Genomic DNA, 25,373 nt, shown 5'->3' with positions numbered 1-25,373 from the left:
TTTTTGAGGGCCACAACTCAAAAGGGAAACGGGTTCAAGCTGAAACCAGGGATGAAACTGCTGAAATGCTAATCAACACTGACCTCTAGTGGCCTCTTTCAGCAACAAAAACACAGTATTTATAGATACCGTTTGCTTTAAAACCCAGATTGCGCCATCATTATCCTTCAACTGAGTGATTTACTTTACAGAAATCACTGTTTACTACTCGATCAAAAGAGAATGACTACATTTCACGTAACAAAGGTTATTTAATGCAACAAATGTATTTGCTTTAAGCTTTTTACTTGTAGGCGTTGATTATTTTATTATTTTTCTTCGATATCACATCCTTCACCTGACTAGTATAATCTTTTTCATCTCATGTGCCCACCGGGGCACTGTGACAGCAAACGACAATCTTTTATTATGAGAGCAGGTGAGAAAAGGTTGCAGCAAAGTACAAATTCTTCAAATAAATTAATATTTTGCTGCAATATTATGATTATATTATGGGCAGCAGCTGGTAGGCTGGAGCAGACAGGGACAGAAATGTTTGAATATTCCTGTTAGCAAACTCTATTTCAGGTTCCCGTCTTCATTTCACATCAACATATTCGTGATGATTAAGATCTGACGACTGAGGTGACCGTGAAAGACGTTTGGATTTGCGTCCAGTGAAGCATCTTTATGCTCACATGGATATATGTTTCATATATGCTTTATTCACTTTGAAGACACCACGGTGATCCTTTTCAGTTTCCTGCTAGAGGTCTGGATATTTTTAATTAAGACGTTCTGGAGTTTCAGAGTTAGTAACGCAGTAGACGCTAATAAAGTTCCCATGGGATTTGGAAGAAAACAGGCCCGCAGAACCTCCTCACACAGATGTGCCTCTTCACATTCAAACTTGGGTTTGTGCCAAACCCACCTGCAGTGTTTGTGGCAGAAAAACTCAATTATAAATATATTTATGTTTGCGTGTGTGTGTGTGTGCTAAATCTCCATCAAAAAGTTGAATTTTCCATTATGTCTACTTGAAAAAAGATCCCACCATCAAAACAGGCAAATCACATTAAGTACAAATTTACAAAAAAAGCCTTTGGAGAGTGAATTAAGGATTACTTGAGGGTTTCCACAGAAAACACCTGGGAAATCACCTCGACAGCGCAGTGCCTCCCAAGCGACCACTTGGCATGTAAATAATATTTAATAGTTATCAGTGATAACCAAACACTCCACTATTTTCTCTGGTTCCCTAACATTTAGCTTTGGAAGTCATTTTTGGCATCATTCTCAACATTGGCCTCTGCTCTGCTAGAGATCTACCCTCAAAACCCTTCCTGTAAGAAACATTTATGAAATTATTCTGATGAGAATAACTGTACAAGCAAAAAGTGAAAAACATGAGCAGTTTAAGTGAATTTTGTTTTTATTAGTTTTTGCTTTGCCTGTGGCAATGCTCCAAGCTGAATCCTCCTGCATTTATATTAAATAAAGATGCCAAGCAGATAATACAACTCTTAGCTGCCGAAGTTTCTTTACACTGCCTCACTTCATAGCCATGAATTATCATTTCAAGTGATGCAGTCATAATATTAATGTAGACTATGCAACGTTGAGGAAATGCGGTGTGTTTTAAAGCTCTTTAGTTGAGTTTTCAAGCGTGTGCACGTTTTCTGTTTGCGTGTCTCTCCATTTCCTCCTCCTTGCCCCGTGTCTCACCTTGATGTCACTCTCCCTCCCCCGTGTTTATGCTGCACACTCGGTTGTGTCTGCCCGTTTTTCTCTGGGAAAGCGGAGCCGTCTGGACACGTCGAGCAAGATCTAATTGTCAGTCAGTGCTGTGTGAAGGTGGGGCTCCTCTGGGTGTGTGCGCTTTTCATTATCTGTGACTCTGCTCTGCACATTCCTGTGCTGTGCATCATCTGTTCCTTCACAGGAGTGGTGACAACCCCAAACAGAATAAAAATAGGCAGAGCGGGAACCTGATCTGTATTGAAGGGTTCTGATGAATTTTGTACTAACTCTCTTTGTTGTTCACTTTGTGGGTAGTTTTCCACCCCAGACCAGCTTTATTACGTTCTCTAATAAAATAAAATACAGTCATAGAAGCAGCCAAAACATATTTGTCTCACATTTTAAAACATAGTCAGTTTAAGGGAAATAAAGAGAAAAAAAACAACAACTTTTACTTCTTCTACATAAAAACTCTTTATTGCTTAATACAGAACTTACCAAAAATACCTCAGAGAACAGGAAGAAAAATAATAGATTTCTTTTGAATACAGTAAAGAACTTATGATTTACAGTGAAAAGCCCACACTGAACACAAACACTTATGACGACTAATAGATAAAACTTCTACCAAATGATAAAATACACGAAACTACGCAGCTCTGGGCCAGACAGAAAAAGTATCAGCAGAAATACTGATTCAGCCAACAGAAGAGTTCGTCACAAATTCAGGAAATAAATCTAACAAAGAGGCCTGATCGTGTCCGAGCAGATTGGTGCTGGCATGAAGCAGAGGGCGTGAGTGAAAACCAGCTCTTCCACTAGAATGAAACGCTCCAGGATTAACCACAGAGGAAACACAAAGGCACAGCTTCTTTTCACACACCGAGTCATAGTGGTGGAAACTTTGGTCAATGTTTAGACCAGCAGCGCCTCAATGGCATTCCCAAAATTCAGGAAAAAAGAAAAACACGACCAAGATCATATATAACTGATATGAATATAACATGAAAAACTAAATAATCTAAATGTTCCCTTTTAACCAGTATTGACATCCTTATTGAACAATGGTAGTGTGAATCTTGTAATACGTTTCAGGGTATTAAAAACATTTTTTTGTTGTTGTTGTTGTTGAAATTTTGGTTTTGTGTCTTGCAGTCCTTAAATATAATTAATGGCTGCAATAACAAAAGACAATGAGGGATCTGGACTATTTCTGTGACAGTTGAGCGAAACGTCGGCACCAGTGTGAATTCAGAACACCTCTAATTCTACCACAGCATAAAGACAAGTCAACTGCATTCAAACGCAGCACAGCGTCTCTTGTCTATGCCACATAAGCGAATCAAGACAAACAGAGACAGACTGTAGATTTATAAAAGTGGTGCAAACACTTTTTTAACCAATGCATACGGTTCTGACGGAACAGATTGCTTTCCTGTCCTTCGTCTTCCTGGCTAAACTTGCAGAGTTAATGACACTATGGAGACCCAATATTTGTCAAATCACACGGTACAATGCAGGGCGATAAACATTCATTCATCCTGTGCAAAAACACCTGGAAAATTTTTTGGATTGCTTGTGGTTTATATAAAACTAGCTCCTTTAAAGACAAATGCACTTGGGTGTTATTGCTTTGAGAATTACAGTTTGCGAAATTCTGAGGAGAAAGTCTAACTTTCTCCTCAAAAAATTTAAATTAAAAAAGGGGGGAGGGGGACTCGAGATACTGACCAGATCTAAAATCAAGATCTGTGTGCATTAAAGCTAGGGTGACCCGCAGTTACAATCCACTTTGTTCAAGGATGGTAGAGGAGGAATGCTTCCAGTGTTGAACAAAACTTTAGTTTTCAGTGACAGAGAGAAGGGGGAGTAGGAGGGACTACTGTGACTGGGCAGGTCTGGAGGTTCTGTCACTACGAAGAGATACAGAAATCCACCTTTTCATCTCCATTAATCTTGCTTATGCATCTTGTCAAGCAGCAGAAGATGAAACTGGCGCCAAAGCAGATGATGGTGGCGCCCCACCCGAACCCATAGGCCCAGGTGTATTCGTATTCGCCCTCGAAGATCCTGGTGTTGAAGTTGACGGGGTAGATGATCAGACCGATGAACTGGAGGATCCCTGAAGGGACAGGCGAACATGTTTGATCAGTGTTAAAGTCCAATGAGCAACTCAATAACCCTCATCAAAACAGTAATTAAATACTGTAAAAGCGAGCTAAACTTTCACAGTTTAGCTGTGAAACTTTCACAGTATTTAATTAGTTATTTACAACATTTAACCAACTGTAATTAAAGTTAGCTAACTGTGAATACCTGGCTAACTTTCACAGTAGTTAAATTAGCTTCTGTCTGTTTCATCACAGCAGGATGAAAAAGACTGCTTTCCTCCTCAGAGGAATGAGCAAACGCCCGAAACTGCTAGTCAGCATGTGAACTACTTCTCAGTTCAATGGCATCATGGAGAAGCATTGTGGTGATGATGTGCTGAAGGGGGGAGTGTTGGAATTTATCGAGGTTCTCAAACAGACAGAGACGCAATTTTCGGGGATCAATTTTCGAAGGTATTTTTGAAATACAGGAGGTTTTTATAGCAATAAAAGGCAACAGCTACTTCATTTGGCTATCAAATAACGCCATGGAAAATACACAAGGCACCGTATAACATTTTACTTTTTAAATTATTCGTACACATTGGAAAACGAACGACTTCATTCTTTGTCACACAGCCATCTGGGCTGGCAGACATCCCCGTTTCTGACTGCAGCGGCAGGGTGTGGAAAATACCTTCACACGACTACGCGAGAGTCACTTAAGCAAATCAAAATGTGGAGTTCGTTTTCAGCATTCAGTCCTTTGCTTTCAATTATTTCCATAGACTCTTTCTTTAGTTAGTGGTTTGGCTGTTTCTTAATACAATATGACATACTTTTTCTTAACCAGTAATTTAAGCTTGGATTAAACAGAAACATCAACGTCGTCGTATTTCCGAGTTTAAACCGACACGCTGCCTCTGACAGAAGAAAGCGGCGGACTTTTAAACACTTTCCATGCCCTGCTATTTTGTCCCTGTGCCGCATTTTGATGATTGCATTTCTGTTTTACCTTTTGTTCCCACGCTCATGTCAAAGAAAACAGATTAAGCCAGTTTTTGCTATGGGAGCGTCACACCAATTTTGTGTTTAACCCTCCCATTGTCTCTGCTGCTCCCTAATTATCATCACATGCCACTTAATTAGACAGAAATTGTCTTTATTTCTGTCTAATTCTTTCATTCAGTTGCAGTTATTCCTCCTGGCCTCCTTCTTTTACATAAATACTAATGTTTCACCCCCAGTGGCCAGTTCACTGTTTACTGTTGAGCAAATTCCCAGAACAATTCACACCTTTGAACTTTCTCCTGACAAACATCCTTGTATTAAATCAGCAACAGCCTCACAAGTCAGAATAAAGCTCTGCAAAGTTCTTCAAAAGACAAACTGGATTCTTGCGTATGTAACTGATTTGGATTTAAGTTTAGAAAAATATAGGAGAAAAGGACTTTTAAACACTTTCCATTACACTAATACAGTGCTTCTCAATTATTTTCCGTTACGCCCCCCCTAGCAAGAAGAAAACTCTTTGCGCCCCCCACTCCCCACCGTGACTATCCATCTCTGCATAACATTTTTTCCTTATTAACATTTTTTTCGCTGAAAAAACTCTAGCGGCTTATCGGCGTGATTGGGATGTAATGTATTTAAGTGACGCGCTAATTTATTTGGCTTCATGCTGTCCGCTGCGAGCATTTTTAGACACAGCAAACACAGCGGTCTTTCCTCTTCTCCAACTGTAGTCACAGTGAAGCCAAGCGCTAAATACGCTTCGTCGTATTTCCTCTTCTTAGCTTTCGGTTGACTTTCTGTTGTCTCATTATCTTTGTCTCTCTCCGCTTTTCTTTTCATCCCTGTGAAAAACTTTTTCATGTTGGGGGTTGTTGAATAACGGAGGCCATAGACAGAACGCAGTCGGAGCTTTTTGTTGACTTAACACTGCTAACCAAGGCAAACCTGTTGTCTTGTAAGTCGTAAAATGTTGCACTGGCGCAAACGTGACAGAAGTAACAATGAGAGCGCCACTGCCGCCTACTGTGCGCAATTACACTTTATACTAGTACAGCCAAAAAAAAGCCTGTTCCCCAGGATCACACGCCCCCCCAGGTATCGCACCGCGCCCCCCAAAGGGGGCCCGCCCCACTATTTGAGAAGCACTGCACTAATACACTCTAGTATATTCAGCTTCATGCGCTACAAAGCAGGGATTGTTTTTCCAGTTTTTGATTACAAAGATATTCTTTTCTTACACATGAAGGATTGTGGGACGTTTGGGGATGGTTCAGCTGGCTGAGTGAGAAACCACAGACTACAGCGTGGTTGGAGCTTAGGCATGTTTGTAACGTTGGTGTAATCACATCTGGCTTTAAGATGGTATAACAAACCTTAGGAAACCTTTACCATGTGATAATTGAAACCAAAACCTGCTTTGTCCCTATTGGTTTGATTTAAAATGTCTTCACACACAGTGCATCGACCAAATCATGTCTGTTGATGCACGACATTTTGGTTGGTTCAAAGTGATTGCTGCAGTCTTTCTTCTACTTTACTTGAGTAGATGGGATTCTATGTCCATGTCAGTGGGTAGACATCTTTATGTCAGACAGATTGTGGGAGAGCTACTCTCACAATCTGTCTTTATTATTTAGGAATAAACTAGACCCAGAACAAAACCCAAACAAACAGAAGAACATGGAAACAATAAAAGACCCCCACTAATCTCCAAACCAGAATCTTCCTGTTTGTGAACAGATCAAGGCAATTTTGTTACTTAATGATCATGTAAATGTTTCTGTGCATGTGTGAGTGAAGCTTACCAACAATAAAAAGCAGAACTCCCACGCCCACAAAACCATTTACGGAGTCTTCGTCGACACTACTACACATGGTACTGACGCTGACGATGAAAGCAATGATAAGGAGGATGAGGCCAATGATCATCAGTGCTGCCACGGCCTGAGCCCAACCTGCAGTTCAAAGGAAACAAACAAACAAAAAAAACGATTAATTTTCTCAAGAAGACAGAATTTCAGTTAGATTCATCACATAAAAGTCAACAGCTTTAACTCTCAAGAGAAACGCCTCCAGTTTTATTCCGTCGCCCCGGATTTTACATGCGAGGCTACACTCATACTCCAACTACAGCAGAATGTGTAATAATTATCCCCAAAACATTGTACAGAAATATCCCAGGGAAACAGTTTCTCAAATCATTTTTTTAATAAATGAATCTGTTTGTGTGTGGGACGCACGCCAGGCGGTTTGCTCCTTTGTCATTGCTGCGACACGTTCTCATGCAAAACTCCATGAAGTCATTGAGGCTGATAGGCCTGTGTGCTTTCAACACACAGACGCCACACCCGCCTGTTTTAAATTGCACCTCCCTCTGCGTGTTTGTGAACAGGACGAACAGTTTTGAAATCCAACCCAATAAACCTGGGTAAAAACTCAGGCTGCTGATATGTGCACATTTATGACTCATACGTTTTTCTCCAGACAGATGTTGCCTGCAGAAGGAATAAAACGCAAAGGATCCATCAATGATAAAGCTAAGTTTAACGTCGAATCTTTATAAAAATAAATAAATATAAATTATGGCCCAATCCAAAAGTCTACTGCTAATAATCTAGTTGTTCAGTATTTTTTAACAAAGCCGTTTCCCCGTTACCGGATCAACCAACACCCTTAAATTATTCACAGCCATGTTGCGCACTGTGTGTTCAGGTACTTGCCCCAGCCACAGGCATTTATTCTTTTTACCAGTACACGCCGGGCGAGTTCGTCTGGTTTAGTCCTCTCGCGTCCTCATGACGTTAAATTGCACGCAAGCTCATCGACATCACTGTTCGAAACTTAGACGCATCGTCTTTACTTTCCTCACATTCGTGCATTTCGGCAAAAGCCTAAGAGTAAAAACTTCAATCGAATGTAAACTTTCTGCCTGGTAATTGCCACATCTTATTTTCCTGCTATAGTGATTGCAGTTTCAGCAGGTTTCTAATTTTCAAAACAAACAAACAAAAAATGCTAGGAGAAGCAAAAATACAACAACAACAAAAATGCTAGGAGAAGCAAAAATACAATAAATAAATAAACCAACAACACCTATTTCTATATAACCCAAAAGCTTGGTTTATTGCACCAAAGCAAAAGATAGATTGTACATCTCTAGTTTAAAACTACTCATATTACAATCTTTACTGCAATACTAGTGTGAGGGAGATGCAATATTTGATAGGATATTACAGTTCAAGCAGGTGTTCACACTCTGCAGCTAGTAGGCTGACCATCTCCCCATCTCCTGTATTGGATGTTAATCTGTAGTAGCCAAAACTCACAGAGAAAGCAACAGTAAAAATTGTCAGGAAAATGGGAGTTACTGTAAGTTGTTATTTCAATTTATAGTAATAGCCTTGCAGTTAAATGTTTACCTGACATTATGCAACCCCATCTTAAACTAACATTGAGTGAAAACTGGAGATCCGGTTTGAGAAGAGACTAGAAAGAGCATCATCGTTCTCTACAGGCAGCCATTTTGAAACGTACAACAATCTGATAGGACTTCATTAAACCTAAAATAGGGAAATAAAGCTGAAACTTTCTTATTTTGTAGCTTTTGTAGCTTAGTTAATGTTGTGTTTTCTTTCCCATTTGTATTGTGCTTAGTGATTTGTTGAAGTTTTGCCCTTCAGGACCACCGTACATTCCCCTCCAAAGTTAGTTATTCTCTTAATTAACACAAGTCAGACACTGTGAAAAGTAAACAGAAAGACTAATTTTAATGGAACAGATAAATGCACAATTATTCTTTGTTTTATAATAAATTTTTGACCACTAGAAAGGAAAAGCTCTAAAGACAGATGTGATTTATTTAGTAGACTTGGAAGAAACATAACTATAAAATATTAAAACAAAATTTTGTTGTGAAACTTTAAGATATACCTAATGAACCTCTTCTGTTAAACCCGGCAGCTAGTGCCATGAGACATAAGGAAGTTGTGTTTATACAATTTATTTCTTTTTCCAAACACGCCCTCTTATTAGAAGCATAAAAACATTTTGGTTGGTGTTGATTTCATGCTGCATTTCCTGGACGAGCAGCTCCTCCTTTTATTCAGTACTTTGACATTGAGGGTCTTTGAAAACATTCTTATTTACACTTCACCTGGGCTCGTTTCCTCGGTATTTCAGATCGACCCTACAAGTATTTCAACCATTAAAACCTCAAAAAACAAAAAAGAAAAGAACCTCTCATCCAGCAAGTTGTTTTTTTTTGTTGTTGCTTTTTTTTTGCTTTCTTTTGGTAGATGTGTTCATCTTTTGCTTTATTGACTCGGGCAACAGAGGAGATCGTCCCAAAGCAGCAGCAGAGGGCAGTTCAAACTCAACACAAGTTCATGATATCCGGTGAAACTCAAATAGCCGCTGATATCGGTTCTGTGGAACTGGCTTACGGACAGAAATGGTACGAGAAACCAATTAAAATCCTCTTTATTTTTCTTTTTTTTCTTCTTTTTTTTTTTAAATCAGTGTTTAGTGTAAACTGATAAAGATGACAGGCCTCTCAGATGTTCCTGCCACAACTAATGAAGTTGTCATTATATCCCGTGTTTATTTCTCAGAGAGAATCGGGTTGTCGATCATAAAGAAAAAAAAGAGTCAGGGGAGGAAAAAAAAGCACTAAGTTATCAAAACCTAAAATATAAAATTCAACATATAGAAGTATTACCATCCCCAAAAGCGACACACAGTTCTGCATGACGGTGAAGTGAAAGGAAGTTTTCTACTGATGTTTCTGCAAGGAGAATAATCTGCGTAGTCTGTATTTTTGCTCCGGTTAACATCTCTGCAGAACTAAAGTCGGGCTTCATAAAGTACCACAAATTCAAATTTATGATGTAACATTTAGGATGTAGTGATGGCACATTGTTTCAAGAAAGTAGAGAAGAATTTTATTTTAGGAGCAACAAACATGACAAAAAAGTGGAAAACTTCACTAAACCGAGTTTTTTTGTTGTTGTTGTTGTTGTTTTTTTTTCAGTAACTGGACAACCAGTTCTGTAAGCATCATTGAAGACTTGCGTGATGTTAGCATGATCCCTGATTGCACCAATTTTGTCTCACTTAATAGAGTTTCAAAGTTCAATGCGATTAAAAATTTTAGGAACACCCGTGTTTCAAACAGAACCGTGTGAATTAATAATTATGCTGCTCCTATGCACGTCTGTATTCATGCACAGAATGTTAAATTGTGAGCTTCGACTGTCTGTGACATATGATTAAACGAATCCGCAGCAGCAGATCCCGACGTGTTGCAGCTTTGCTGGTAAGAAAAGGGGTCGGAAAAGTCAAACACTCACTGTCCTTAGTGTGTGTGATACTGAGGCATGTGTATCTGACTGGCCCTCTTCACTGAAGGAGAAACTATAAATATGATCCTATCTGATTCTAGCAAGTCAGCCTCTTTGAAATCTGCTTCTCATTTGCATGTTGAGCAGACTGGTACAAACCTGCCCTCCTTACTTTCTCGGCTCAGCGACAAGTCCAGGCCGAGAATTAGTTAACAGAGAGATTGGTCTGGAGATTATTGATGTCAAAACAGAAGCACTGCACTAGTACTTTTTTTTTCTTCCCTGTTTGCTTCTGTGTTTTTTGGAGAGGTAAAAGTTTTTCTTGTCAGCCTGATTCTTTCCTGGAGGTGATGATAACAGTCTACCCATTAAACATGTGTCGGTATGAGACCTACCATGTTGTTTTCATTCTGTGTGGCATCACTGTATTTTAACACAAGATTAACTACCATTCACATAAACTGGTTCTGTGATCAGACTAGACAAGCTTGCTGTACGAAGCATGCTTGTCTAGTCTGACCACAACTGTCCAAGTTTTCGAAAAAGAAAATATTTTTTTAAACACATGAGAACATCTATTTTTTTTTTTTTGACCTGGAAAATGAGTAATAAAGGATTTGAAGTGGATTCTTCTTTCAGGCAAATGAATGGGATCTAACATTGCACAGCAACAGGTAGGGGAGGGGGGCTAACTGTTGTCTGAGCTCCAGACAACCAGAGAAAGTTCTGGTGACTCCATCACTTTCTATGACATCTTATTAAAAAGCTAATTAATGAGATTCATAGAACATTTTAATGGTTTAGAATTTTTTTTAAGTCTTTGCAAAATCTTTGCATTTTTTTTAAGTTCAGGTATTAATCTTCCAATCTCAGCAATTATCAAGTGAGATTTTAAAATTCGCTGCCAACTTTGAACATTTTTTAACTCAAAAACTTGAACTACAGCCCCTTGACGCATTAAGGAGGATTTTTGTGTTTGATCTGTCACTTCTGTCACAAATAGTTTCCAAGTGTTAAAGTCTTGATTTAAAACACAAAAATAAGTTGTGTATTTCTGTTTTGCCAAATTTTAATAACACTTTAAAGGCTGTATTGTAGGAATGTTGTAGAAATAAACAAAGACAAAAAAAAAGGTGTGATCAGTGCATCTCCAGTATTTGTGTTTTAAAATGAAGCGTTTTGTTTTAGTTTTTTTGCTGAAATGGAAAACTTTAACTAAAGTTTGGTGTTTTTTCCTGTAACTCTGGTGAGTGGAGACTGAAGGCAGCAACAGACGCAAAGTTAATTACAGAGGAGAGACCAAAGTTCACTCTGCAGGAACCTCCCCAGCCTGAGGTTTTTTTTTTTTCAGTGACCTCACACTTTCTCGGGTCACAGGTCAACTCACACGGCGCGTCTCAAAAACAAAAGAAAACCAAAGACTTACTATCTCCCATGAGGCTCGAGCACTCCGACTCATCGCCCAGGCTTCGGCACTCTTTCCACATACTGGAGTAGTGGTTATTGTCCCGGTTCTGGATCCAGCCGGACTGGGCCGCGATGGCGATAATGTCGAAAATGATGGCGAAAAGCAGCAGCAGGGGCATGATCCACCTGCACCGACGGTAGTCCAGGCCGCAGCGAAACATTTCTGATCCGGAGGAGTTCGGACAGCAATGGTATGATAAGACAGAGATGGAATAAAAAGCGCGTCTGCTGGCGTCCTGTGAAGAATCGAGGCGGCGAAAGTGCGGGCGGCAGAAAAAGTGAACCTGCCCCACCCGAGAGAGAAATGTAGGCGAACCTTGGAGAAGGGCTGGGCTACAGAAAGGTAGCCCTGCCCTCGGTGTCAGGTTACACACAGCGACTGAACGGGGCTCCCGTCGAGACAAAAACAACCTGAACTGATAAAAAAAAAAAAAAAACAGTTCAGATTCTTTAAAGGTGCGAGTTATGAGAGAAACGAAAACGTCCCAAACAGACCGGAGGCTGCGGCGCCAGAAGCTGCCACGAGATGGCGCACTGGCTCCACAACCTACTAATGCCTTTGATGCGCGCGCTCACACACAAAAGTTGGGGTAAAAGGAAAAAGCTACCTGACATGTAAGTAGCTGCATGTTATTGTAGTTCCAGGTGTCCCTGGGAGTGAAATACAAAGGGCAACAGATGACAGCGGAAGGTGTCAGCGCTGAGTCAAGTGGGAGTGTGGCATTTCGCCAACAGGAGGAGGAGGAGTGGCGTGACGTGGTGAGAAACTCCTGGGGCTCATCAATCAGTTGCAAAAGCCAACAAGAAACTTGGTGTTTCGAAATACGCACTTCAAGATGTTATGGGATAAAACTCCCAGACACGTGTGGGTTTGTGCCAGATGGTTGTGATATGTTTTGGATAGTTATGCTTAATTATTACAACTTTGTAAAAAAAATTAAATAAAAAAAATACCCCACACAACTTGGACTTAGTGGAAATGCCTGGGACCCAGGCATCTCAGTCAACATTTTGCTCAAATCTTGATTCTTCCGTATTGTTTTCTGCTCGAGAAGAAAAGTGCACTCGCTGACTGATGTATCCCACTCATGACAAAGAGGTAGCCAGCTTTATTCACCTTACCTGTCACCGGTTATAATAACATGCCAGCTCATTATATGCAGAGCCCAACGACAAGCGTTTCAATTGCTGAGTCCTCACTGTGTTGACTTGGTCTGAGTGCAGGGCAATGAAAGACGGACTGCTCCCTCAGGGTCACGGGTGTGTCTCGTGCGACTCCTCAGCTTGAGGAGTTGCAGTTTCTTACTCATGAGAAATTGTAAAATGAAGTGGAAAGTAGAAAGGTGAGTCAGAATTTTGTGTGAAGAAGTGACAGAATTGCTCAAAGGCGCGTCTGTGTTTTAGATTTACTGGCCCATTTACTGTCTAATCCTCCCTGGTGGTCATGTGATAGGGATTACACTCACAAGTGAAGGAAATCCAGGTTTTGTCTCAAAGTGATTAGGCTCACATTTACGGGAATTCCTCTCTCTAAACCTAGAGAGAGAGAGATCTCTGCTCCTGACCTTGAATGAACTGAATGCTATGGACGGAGGGAGGATAATGCAGCAAGAAAATAATTTGAAATCTGTTTGGAAAAACTTTTGCACAAGGGCATTCATACAGATAAATCTAGTCTCAACTTGTTCCTATAGGAAGACCAGAAATAAATTTGATAAGCCCGTTTTATAGGATTAGGACATCGGTGCATGTGTTATACATAACTGAACAGGAGAAAACCCTGCAGACATCACACTGATAGATGGTCCTTGGTATTTGATAGATGTTGGTCTGCACAACTGCAAAACCACAAACATACCGAATGCTTGTGTGTTTCTTCTTTAATCTGCTAGAGATTTAAATTGGGGCGGTGAATAAGGATTTGCAACTCTTAAGATTTCGTAGAAAGGCTTTTACAAGTTGCGATGAAGCTGCTCTGATTGCTTGCAACTATTGAGAAAAAGGAGCTAACCTATAACCTGTGAGGGAAGTAATAAGTTAATGTCTATTGAGCGATAACAGGCTTGACTCCGACCAGTAAGCAGCTTATTAAAGGACGTAGTTGTAAATAATACTTTCTTCTGATGTGGAAATTCTTCTGGCTGTTTCTGTTTCAGTCGGCCCTGATGGGTCATACTCAAGACTAAAGGCCTACAGTTAATGAATTGACCTAATACATTCCTAACATACAAGTAGTTTGCATGTTCTTTTGTACGTCCTTCCCAGTTGCACATTTCTTTAGATCTGAGTATAAAAAGAGTAAAAATATTCTTTTCTGTGCAGTATTTCTATCTTATATTGTAAATTTGCCCTCCCTGTACTCTCTTATTTATTATTTCACCTCTGTGTGAATCGTCATGCCTTCATACGTCTGTCACTTTTCTGCCGGTAAACTTGAATTTCTCCTCCAAGGGACAATGTAGGATGTTTTTATTTATTGTCTCTATTCTTTTTTTCTCTACTATTTGGTCTGCTCACTTTGCCTCTGTGTTTTTCTAACCATTTAAACAATCCAGAATGACCTGTAAGCGTCTTTGTGTTTCATATCTAAAGCAAAACAACCGTTTTCAAACGTGAAGGAGAACGTGCATGTGGAAACAAGAGCTACTTTATTAGCCGCTTACCTGCAATAAGACTCGGCAGAATAAGGGAACATTTCTTGCTTCACTGTTGTTTTAGTCATTTAAATCAGTGCAGTAACGACACAGCATGGCAATAATGCAAGCTCGAATTATCTCGGATTTATATAGAAAGAAGACGTTTATTTAATCATGCATGATCAGACTAATAGATATATGACCAGAATACAAGACTAAATATAAAGCAGAGAGATAACAGGCAACATCGTGTAGTAAACACAGATGAAAACCCAGAACGCTGCAAAAAAATTAAAGGCCAAACAAACAAAACCTTGATAAAGAGAAAGAAAATCTGATTGGTCTAATATAAAACAAAGCAACAACAACAACAAAAAAGTAAAATTCAGAGCAAGGTCAGGCAAGCGTAAAGAGGGTAACAATAAATAACTGATAAGAAACAAAGCAAGATATGGCAGAGTGATAGTGCCGGTAGTGCGAATATGAAAAAAGGAAGTGCTGACGTGACGATCATAACACCAGATAAAGGCGACCTAGGACATCTAGTGACGACCAAAGGAAATGCAATTTACACAGTTCACTACCAAGGACAAGAAGCAAGATCGCTTTACAAAAAAAAAACTTTAAATGTGCAGAATAATGACAAATCTCATCACAGAGTTTCAGCAGGATGGGTTTTGGTAGGAGCTTTTGTTAGGAGTGTGGAGCACTCCCTGAAACAGAAACTGTAAGACAAGTCTGTTACTGATGTGCAGCTTAAAACGCGCATCTTGTTACAGAAAACATATTTATTTAAAGAAATTCAGTCCATTATCTGTGACGGCTTATCCTTGCTGTGTGTCGATCTCCAACTGGCACTGGGTGAGAGGTGGCGCTCGCCTGGACGGGTCACCAGTCCAACAGAGAGACACGCATTGACACCTGGATTCATGCTCTAATCCAGAGAGACCAAATAACTTCAAGTTCAGACTTTTGGACTTTGGTAGAGCCCATGCAAGCAAACTCCATTCTGGAATTGAAACCCTCGACCTTCTTTCATTGAAAATGTGTGCAGATTTAAAAACATGCTTGTACATTTATGTCTGTCTAAGTCAAAGCTTCTGGTGGTTCACCTGCTCACAGTACTTATTGTTATCCTCAAAAATGTAGGAGTAACATTAGATTACAGAAAACATGCTTCAAGGTTACGTTCAGTTTGTCTACATTCACAGTCATGCAAAGTTGAATGTTAGAGTAAAAAGTGGCAATAGATGCCTTAAAACATTCAGAAATGTTTGACATAATACATTAAGAGAATATAATGGCCTGTGTTAAATAATAAAGTAAATCCACGGGAAATACTTTGTTAAAATTACAACGAAGAAAATAACACCAAAATGTAAAAAAAAAAAGAAAGAAAAAAAAACTACACCTGACATGACAAACATCATCAATTTTAGTACAGTTTTGGATCAGATGTTGCTTTACTCAGTGGTAAAAAGTTGAGTCTAAGCAGTTCAGACATCTAAATCATACGCTCGAATCATTTAGCTATGTTCATTTTAATTATTTAAAAAAAAAAACACCTTTTAAAATATTATGTAAATTGAGTATAAAAGTGACATGCAGTTCAAGATTTACAAGGATGTAAAGCCCTGGGTTGGAAACCATTTTGGTGATGTATCCACTAAAGAAAAATTATATTGCTAATGCATGTAGAATACTTGTTACTTTTATAGACATGTTGATTGTTATTGTTTACATCTGGAAATCTAATGCGTGTCCACAATGAGGGCCAAAAGACGGTTCTTTTACATGCTATGCGTTAACTAAATGAAATCTGGAGATGTGGGTGTTTTTAGTTTAGTGCAGTCTGCCTCAGCAAAGGGACAAATAATGTAGAAAACCAGTTGAAGAACAACTTAAAAAAACCACAAGTTTTTTTTTCTCCCTCTGTGTCAGCAGCACTACGGGCAGGCGCTGCTGTAGCAACTGACCAACGACGCCACGAATGTACCGGGATCCAAAAAACATGCAAACATTTCCCACAACATGCAGTCTGTTACAGTTTTATAGTTTCAGGTTTCGATTTTTATTTCGCGATTGTCAACGTGATTATTGATGAACGATCGCTGTGGCAGATTAGCCTTGTTTAAACACCTGCTCTGCTGACAATCTGTCAGAGTCGGGGTGTTTTTTAACTTCATATCAGACAAAATTGGTGTCAAACGTTTGTGCAGCAAAAAATAATTTTGTTTGTCCTACTTTGGCTTTGACGATATCCATGAAAGGTTAGACCTTCACTGGTATCTTCAAAGCCAACGCAGCACAAATGCAAACTTTTGTTGTACCAGCCGAGCTGATTTGTGGAAATAAATACGTCACTTTAAATGTGAGCGGCGTCGGGGGAGTGTTTGACATTTTTCTTCTCATCTTTGGAACGATGGCGGCACAAACGAACATTTTTGCTGTACAAACCGATGACGGCAGGTTTAAAAGGTCCAGTAGCTCCATATTATAAATTCATGATGTTTTAAGTATAATGTCTGCAAAACATGCACTCATTAAAAATAAAAATAATAAAAGAAAATTTAAAAATGAGAAAGAAAAAAATGGCACCCTGGGCTACTGCCACTGTCAGTCCAGTTTAAAGTTTAAATCCAGGTGACATGACATTACTTCATATGTTTGGGAATGGAGAGCATCAAATGATATCCCAAATTACATTAGTTAAAGAATAGATTGGCATCCCACTGCAGTGTGGTTACACACTGCAATGTAAAAATAAATAAATAAATAAAAATGCACTGTTGAATTGCAAATATTTCTTGTTTTTTGTCATCTAGTCCAATAATAAACAAAAAACACCAGTCAAAAGCAGAATCAGCTTTTGGATACTGGCACTTTTTAATGGGCAGTTTTTAATGGTTAAAGGTTTTTAATGGTTTTTACTCGGCTGCTTGACCCCAATTTTTTTTTTTCTGATGAATGTGGCACCACTTAAAGGGAAATAAATAAGCTCTCCAAAACGTCATATGCTTCATTGCCCCAAAGAAATGCCCTGACCAATTATGAGACATCCAAATAACAACGTCTTTTAATTACAAAATGAATGAGGTCAGAGGTTCTGTTCTGAACTAGCAGTTCTTTTGGACCGGGATAAAATTAAACGTTAAATAAAGTATAAAAGTAACGCATGGAAGCATACATTTACTTCTTTTCCTGCTTCACATGTATCTTTGCAACATGTGATATTTCCCTCGTCTCCAAGCCGTCTCTTCAGTCTGCGCTGTCCCCCACTGGGCTGTGCACGGACGACTTAAAGTCAAGGTATAACACACACAGCCTGTACACGTTCAGGATGACAACCAGGAAGTTTTTAAAGGCAAAGAAAACAAGCATCTGGTGAAAAGTACCAAAGTGTATCATGACAACGAGCCGGACCACCAGGAAGGGGCCGTCGTGGATGAACAGCGTCTCCACGATGCTCCACAGGTCGGTGCTGCGATTGGACCAGAGTGAGTCTCCCTGGACCCTCTCGTCAGCAGGCTCGTCGGTCATCGGCCCCACCACTGTTCAAAAAAAGAATAATGCATTGTGCTAAACCGGAAATAGCAATTAAGCCAACAAACACAAGGTTGCTGTTGCATAGCTGGGTCAACCAGGGAAACCCAAACTGGTGATGAGGTTGAACCAAAGAACCGGCTCAAAGGGTTTTCAACCCACATCTCTCTGGGAGTTTCTCTGTTTTAATAGTCTACCTAAGTTCTGACTGTTAAATCAGGATGGAAAATAGGTTGTTAAAATACAAGGAGCCAGATTTTCAATCTAAAGAAGCATCTCCAGTTGATGTACATTTAACAACAGATTGAAGTTTATCTTCGGTACTTTTCTCTGAAAGGTTCTCGAGACCCAGAACTGTCCACCAAAAGGTCCTTATTTACTTTTTCTTATATTTGTGCGTATGTGTGTGTTGTTTAAAGTTCCTGTGGGAACTGACCTGAAAATGTATCCTCGCTTTTTTTTTTAAACCAATGGAGGATTTTTGTTGTTGTTGTTTGTTTGTTTTTGCCTTTGCACATTTATATTGTTTAAATATGAAGGTTGCTTTTATAACTTATTTGAGGGAACAAATCTAGAGTTTTCCATGATTGTGGATGTAAACTCCACCTTTGCTTAGGTCATTCAGTAACATTTTTCCTGAAAATTGAATAAGAAAAGCAGTCCTTCGTCTAATCATCAGCACACATCCTCTTTCTGGAGAAATTTCTCAATTTCTCACGTTGAGAAGTTGAAAGCAATCGGGAGGAAACTTTGAGAAGCAGCGCGACACTGGCATTCAGAGCAAAATGCTCCTTTTCTCTAAGGTTTTTTTAAAATATTTTTTTAGGTTGTACATTGGGATTTTAAAAAAGATAAATATCTGTTAGTTCTGGCCGTGTGTCGCTCTGAGAGTTTGCGTAGTCTCCCGCACTGAGTCAAGCGGTGCAAATGGAGTCATTGTTTTTGTTGGGAGCAATTGCATTCCTCTGCAAAACAAAATGATAATTCTGCCTTTAAAATTCCTGGGGTTTCTTTGGCAGCTAAAAGCTGAAATTTTCAAATGGCCACCACATCGCAGTGGTCAACCTCATCTTTAACAAAAAAATAAATAAAAAAATGTGAGGACTGTAATCTTGACTACAAGTAGAAATGTTTTGACAGAGTTCTGGGACAAACTGTCCACCAATGATGACTGAAAACAAAGAAGCTGTGAAACAGAGATTTTGTGGAGAGTATTTCTCTTGCGACGTCTCTCACCAACGGGTTTTGTAGGTCGACGTCTTGTGCATTTATAGGGAATTCAAGCATAGTGCCATAAAAAGGAAAACTAAGATTAGCAGGCCTAAACACACGCGTTACCGTAAAACATCTGTTGAGTTCTGTGTGTTCCCCCTACGAGAGTAAACTTCTAATACCTCGAATATTTTTGCATTAAAAGGATAATGATATCTATTTCCACATCAAAGTACAACAGATCAACTGGAATGTTAATGTGGGTTTCTCCAGAAACAAACTGTTCCTGAACAAACTTGTTACTGTTTTGATTTCTTTCTTCTTTTTTTTTTTTGTTGACTCACATGTCTCTGGCTGTAACAAGTTTGGAGGATGAAACTTATACAGGTGCTTTTCTCGGCCTTATCAAAAAAAAAAAAAGCGGAGATCTGAAAAGCGCAGACAGTTTCCTACATCTGTTTCCTTCAGAAGATAAGTGGTATACACTTAAACGCCTTCAATGCTCTTTTTCTGATCTGATCTGTCTTCAGTGGTTCAGGTCTCAACACGTCTGCCTGAAAGAGCCATCACTGTTACACAAGTTTAGAATTTGACAGAGGCAGAGATAAAAAAAAAAAATCATATCTCCTTCTCCGTTTTGCGCCCGAGGCCGAGCCTGGCTGTCCCGTCCTCTCTAGAGACGTTTGTTTGGAAGTTGGCGTAGGAGCTCGATAAGCACGGATGTTTAGATTAAAAAAGCCAAGGGGACACTGACCACACAGATGACAGGGGAACTGCAGCATGCTCCAAGACCAGACACTTAAAATGACGTAAACCAGCTCACTACTGTTCTCTCTGCAAAACACAAACGGATATTTAAATCACTTTAAAACAACACAATTTAAACCGTAATATGCATGGATTGAAATGCGAGGATCCTGCTGTCCAACAAAAACAAAAACAAAAAACTACCCACTTTACATCGTCCAGCGTCTCACTGTTAAACTCGAGGATGTCCGCCGCCGTGCCAACAAAAATGAGTAGCAGCTGAGAGAGCTGATCTCTTGTGATCCCGCCTCCTAGAGGGAGAAGCCACTTCCCTATGATGAGAAGGATGAGAAGAATCTGATGAAGAGCAAGGATCCAGCTGTCCTCGCAGAAACTTGACAACACGTCGCGAAGTCTCTGGGAAAGAGAGGCACATTGAGAAACTTTCTGAGAAGGCCCGATTGCTTCCCAAAGCACATCGTGAAACACATTTCATGAGATGGTAGCGTGAGTCATGAGAACAAGAGGAGCATCTTGAAAAGCAACATTTTCACATTATCATGACAGATTCTTCAGCATCGCTGTTTCTTTCTTTTTTTTTTTTTTAAAGACAATTTTATTTGAACAATGTTTAACTTCTCAAAGCCAAATTTGTTTTTCGACGTCAATGGCGGCTGCCGCCATCTTAGTAGGACTCAGACCGTTGTGAGCCAAGCTTCCTGTTTGGAAGATATTGTGCTTCAATACCTTCTGATTTACAGCTTGCAAAATTATTTTTTAATGTTAACATGACAGATGTACTCTGGGTTAACTTAGTGGTCAGGTTTAGCTGCGTTGTGGTACTAAAACATCATCTCTGTGAAGGTAATGTGTCCCTAAAGTTGCATTTGCATCAGAAGTTGTGAACTCTGTTGTCCTTTTGTCGATGGTCCACATGTTGTTCTTGAGTTTATTGTCTCTAAACTCCTGTTTTAGCTGTAGTTCTAGAGATTCACTAATGTAATTGTTGCATTTCTAGAAAGTCACATCACAAATGTGATTTTAGTACTATTTCTGTGATAAAACAATCCACCAAAAAAAGTATATATTTTTTTTACTTAAAAGGTTCACAAGTTTTGAACTCTTAGGATCCAATGATCTCACTCAAATCTTTGCTTTGTCATGTGCTTATTTGTATGGATTTTTGAATTAAGTGTGTTAATTATTTCAGTTCGCTGTTCAGCCTCCTCATTGAACTTTTGTTCAGACAAACGTATTGTTCACGTTTATCATTTCTGAACTTGTTCTCAGGACTTGTTCCTACTAATATTTTAGACATAGAATGTGAAGCGGTAGGAGCTTAGTTTACAAGTAAGAAAAAAGAAAACATTATTGTTAATGGAACAGTATAAAGAATTTAGTAAACAGTCATAAAGATTAGAAATCTTTATGACCTTTTATGAAAAAATACAACCTCCAGTTTGTGACTTTTCTCGTCTGTCTTCTTGGAAAGCAAATCTGGGTATGTGTGTGTGATTTTACATATCATTTTGAGGAATTGAAAACTAATCTGCCATAGCATTTTTGAACACTTGCCAGTTGTTGTTCCTCCCTGTTTTACTGGCCGGGAAGTTCTGACACGTCAGAACATCTGGTATCAAGATGCTCACAATAACTCTGGGTCCTGTGGATAGTGAGGAAACTGTATTTACTTATTTAGAAGCTTGTATTACAGCCAGATCCAGGACACTTTGTGCTGATCCTGGTTGGATTTCTACCCACCTTGGAAATCTCTTGCTCTGACAGTGAGTCAAAGTGTTTATCCCCCCCTTGAAGAACTTTCATATCAACCATGCATTCGTGTTCACTTTGGAAATATTCTTGACAATTTTTGACATCCCAGACTCTTCATCCTCTGATTCACAGTAACCTTGCAGATGTTTCACATTACAATGATCACTTCATTGCCATCTTGGAGATGTCTTGTCGCAACTATGAGTCATTTTGCAGCCATCTTGCAAACTTCTTTTTACTGTTATGCGACTCCAGCTATAAGAGTTTGTGATTCCAGTGAGAGTTATCTGCCAGCAGGAGCTCAGTCAGAGTTATTTTATGCTGAACCGTCACATTTATTGGTTGGGGATGGTTTGTACTGACGCCGTCAATTCGTAGCCACCGTGAAGATGTTTTACAAACCAGCTTCAACAACTGATAACACGAAGCGCTTCTCTACCACCATCTCTTCTATCCAGGCAGTTTATGAACCTTAACTTTTTGCTGAAGTGTTCACTGATCCAAGCTGACTCTGACTAAAAACCAAACTTTGCCACAATGTAGACGTTACGTTAAGTGATTGCGAAAGTTTTACTTCCAAAAAACGTTTTTCTGCCCATCTCTGCACTAACGCTTCTGGAGCGAAGCTCGTACTTCACCAGTCACGTTAGTATGGGTATAAAAACACGTCTTTACTGGGTCTTTGAGAAAACAAAACTTGAAAACTTCTGATCTCACTGCTTAAGGAAATCTGTTATTAATGCAGAATATTTTTGACCAGTAGTAACTTGTTCATTTAATAATTGTTTACACACAAGGTGGTTGCACAAGAAACAGTAGATATGCTACTATTTTATTTTTACCCACATGCCTTGGAAATAGGCAGACATTTTGAAAAGTCACATTTTCTTATAATTTGTACTTTCCAAAATATTGATTAAAAATCTAAATGAGCAATAAAAACTTGGTCCGAACAGTCATACTACCCATCTTAAAAACCACACTTCATTGATGATTTTTTAAGTATTTATTTAGTAAATCTCATATCTCAGACAAAAAAGTATGAAGTATTATTTATCTTACCTTCAAACTTATTGTGCTGTTTCTTGACGAGTCATTTATGCCAGGTTGCCAAAGTTGTGTGAAAGAATCATAATTGCACTGCAAAAGAAAAAGAGGAACGAGGCATCAGACATTTCTCATGCTTTATTTTTTTGTCTTTGAAGCACTAAAAAAAGCGTATAGTTGGAAGGAAAAGATGTCTTGCAGCCATCTCCTCCACATCTGCCTCGATGAGTGTTTTTTGGAAAGGGACAGTGACTGCTGCTGTGTTTTCTCTTTCCTTTTTGCTCTGCTGTGGTGTGGAGCTCCAGGATCCAGATGGAGGGAATGATGCTGATGAGGAACAGGAAAATCGTGGGAGAAAACCTGCAAGAAAGGAGAAGTCAGCTCATCGGTGCCGCTCCAAACTAACGAAGGGCTTCAACGTGGATGGAAACGACGTGCGCAATTAAGGAAACTTCCCAAAACTTGCCGTTAAGAAAGCTAATGTCGAACTCGTGAAAATGATCTTTTTTATTACTCACTCAAGAAAACCCCACATCAACCAGTTTCTTTTATGAGTTACTCAATAATTTCCGACCCTCACTTCCGACCCTCACTTCCGACCCTCACTTCCTGTCTACTTAAGACAGGAAGTGAGGAAGTGTCTATTTAAGACTTCCTGTCTTAAATAGACAGGAAGTGAGGGTAATAATGGTCGGATAGTGCCTTCTAAATAACTATCATGCACTCAATCATCTGGAAACATGATAGCCAAGCTGGATAGTAACAAGACACATTTACTCAGTTACATTCTTTGAGTAACTTCTTGAGGAAAAGAATTACTTTTAGAAGTGTTTTTACTGTGCGATACTTTTTAACTTTCATCTGAGTACTTTCATTGTGAGGTACTTTTACTTGAGTGCAATTTCAGGATGCTCTACCCACCGTGAGTGACGTCACTGAATAAAGAACAAGTCTAGTTTTAACCAAAGAGCTACCAGATTTTGTCAAGGTTTTCCACTGAAATACATTATTTTCGATCAAATATTGATTTTTGTAATTATTGTTAGGAATCACTTTCATTTTGGTCTGCAAAACACCCACGTTTTTACATAGTTTTATACTTTACTTGGTCTGATTATGTCATTTTCAAATATTAAATGATTTATGTTTTGACTAGTCAGCACTTTAGCAGTCTTTTCACCAAATGCTTGTTAACTCTTATTTGAGAAATTTCTCTCACAGCTACTTTTTACTTTTACTTGAGTAACAAAATTTATGTTGAAGTACTGCTACTCGTCCATCAGGACTATTTTTGGTTACTCCATCCATCACAGCATGTCAGGGAATTAAACCAGGACAACAAATACGTCTCCATGATTGCTGGTTTGAGGAATCTGATTTCCTGTCCCACCCGGACCAGACTGTCCCAGGACAATTGCATGAGTGGGACAAGCAGGATGCAAGGGGGTGGAGAACTACACATTATTATTATTAGATCGCATATTTGCACATTATAGTACTGCTGAAGTGCAATACGATCAGCTCTTCATGCGTTTAAATAGCTCAGTGTGTAACTGATCGTTGTGAACTTTGCACCACAAATTTATGAAGAAACATGCAAAGAACAAAAGATTGAATTACCATTTGTATTCCAGTCCTTTTCGCTTCCTCAGTGTTATAACCATTTCAACAACAAGTGGTAGAAAGAGCAAAGTCAGCAGCCAGTAGTACGGATGTTTTTTGACCCATATGACCCTCCAGACGGCCACCAGTGCAAGCAGGATGAACAGAGCTCTGGTGATGATGGCACTCAGAAAGCTGGACAGACCCATGGCGCCGCCGCTGCTCCTGGACAGCACAGATCTCAAAGCCGCTGCCCGCACAGAGAGGAGTCAAAAAGAAAGGGCAGGTTTGTTCAAACAAAGTCCCCAAACTTGTTGCTCCGCCTGCCTTCTCTCTCCCCCCCTCGCGCCCTCCTCCCGCTCCCTGCCCGGCCCCCTCGCCCCCGCTCTGGGAAGCGGCGGGATCAGATAGGCGGTGAGTGATGACGCCACACGTCTCAAAAAGCCAATTCACAACATTTCTGACTGCGACTTATGGCTGACTCTCTGACTCCACTGCAAACCCTTTGTGCAGAGAGCCTCACATCTTCAGACTCTTTTAACAGCAAAATGTGTCAGAAAAAAAAACTGACTGAAAACTGTGTTGTGTTTTTCTTCTGTTTTTTTTTTTTTTTTTCCTCACTTCACTCCAGGCAATGCTGGACAAGTTTAGTGACTCTTTTATTTCATGGCTAAAATGGCTTTTTTCCCAGCAGGATCACAAGTAAAATAAGTTAATAGTCGTGATTCTTTCACCAAGCAGTTTAATATCAATTGAAGAAAATATTGCTCTGGGTCGGTGAGCGGTGATGTTGGAGCTGATTTACACCTTCAGGTTTAAAGTGTTTCTCTGTTGTTTTTAAAGAGATTGAACTGCATTCGATTATCTGCTGTTCCAGTTGTTTGTGCTGCGTTTTTAACAGTAATAACTCATTAATTAACAATGCCACTATCCTTGAAAGATACATTAGTTTAAAAGCAAGTGGAAAACAACAGGTGGGGAGCACATTTTTCATTTGCATTAGAAGAATATGAATCTCCCAGGACGGAAGCAAGAGTTTGACACAATCCCGTTTCCTCTGATATCAACAATCATCACCTTTGTTTTGTTCGCATTCGAGAACAACTTATTGTGTAGTGACTGTTCCCGCACCGCCACGCAAAACAGATGTTTCTGTCATCTGCTACTCTTTCTGTAGTCAGATC

The 25,373-nt window shown here is 39.5% G+C and overlaps 2 protein-coding genes across 2 annotated transcripts; both read right to left on the bottom strand.

The window, feature by feature from the left end:
• Positions 1-2,168: 2,168 nt before the first annotated feature.
• On the bottom strand, positions 2,169-11,916 carry perp (p53 apoptosis effector related to pmp22). Its single transcript, XM_055029920.1, has 3 exons — positions 11,589-11,916; positions 6,629-6,778; positions 2,169-3,841 (listed from the first exon to the last, which is right to left on the bottom strand). Exons 1-3 carry the CDS (start codon positions 11,788-11,790, stop codon positions 3,633-3,635), a joined length of 561 nt encoding a protein of 186 aa, XP_054885895.1. The 5' UTR covers positions 11,791-11,916; the 3' UTR covers positions 2,169-3,632.
• Positions 11,917-14,128: 2,212 nt separating this feature from the next.
• On the bottom strand, positions 14,129-24,452 carry LOC129360038 (transmembrane protein 26-like). The gene is made up of 6 exons (XM_055030098.1): positions 24,208-24,452; positions 22,859-22,947; positions 22,603-22,682; positions 19,976-20,184; positions 19,775-19,854; positions 14,129-17,816 (listed from the first exon to the last, which is right to left on the bottom strand). The coding sequence occupies exons 1-6, from the start codon at positions 24,396-24,398 to the stop codon at positions 17,524-17,526; spliced, it is 942 nt and encodes a 313-aa protein (XP_054886073.1). The 5' UTR covers positions 24,399-24,452; the 3' UTR covers positions 14,129-17,523.
• Positions 24,453-25,373: the final 921 nt, after the last annotated feature.

Source organism: Poeciliopsis prolifica, unplaced genomic scaffold (assembly GCF_027474105.1).
Source record: "Poeciliopsis prolifica strain line A6 unplaced genomic scaffold, Auburn_PproV2 SCAFFOLD005, whole genome shotgun sequence".
Taxonomy (NCBI): domain Eukaryota; kingdom Metazoa; phylum Chordata; class Actinopteri; order Cyprinodontiformes; family Poeciliidae; genus Poeciliopsis; species Poeciliopsis prolifica.
Note: the sequence above shows the minus strand (reverse complement) of the source record. Positions and strands in the feature narration are given on the sequence as shown.

Excerpts from the sequence above, each read along its gene's own strand:
- perp (XM_055029920.1), bottom strand. The coding sequence starts at position 11,790 with ATGTTTCGCTGCGGCCTGGACTACCGTCGGTGCAGGTGGATCATGCCC. Across the intron at positions 6,779-11,588 it reads CTCGAGCCTCATGGGAGATA|GTTGGGCTCAGGCCGTGGCA; the intron begins GTAAGTCTTTGG and ends TTTGAACTGCAG. Across the intron at positions 3,842-6,628 it reads AGTTCTGCTTTTTATTGTTG|GGATCCTCCAGTTCATCGGT; the intron begins GTAAGCTTCACT and ends CTGTCCCTTCAG.
- LOC129360038 (XM_055030098.1), bottom strand. The coding sequence starts at position 24,398 with ATGGGTCTGTCCAGCTTTCTGAGTGCCATCATCACCAGAGCTCTGTTC. Across the intron at positions 19,855-19,975 it reads GAGACGCTGGACGATGTAAA|AGAGAACAGTAGTGAGCTGG; the intron begins GTGGGTAGTTTT and ends TGTGTTTTGCAG. Across the intron at positions 17,817-19,774 it reads GTTCCCCTGTCATCTGTGTG|TGGTGGGGCCGATGACCGAC; the intron begins GTCAGTGTCCCC and ends TTTTTTGAACAG.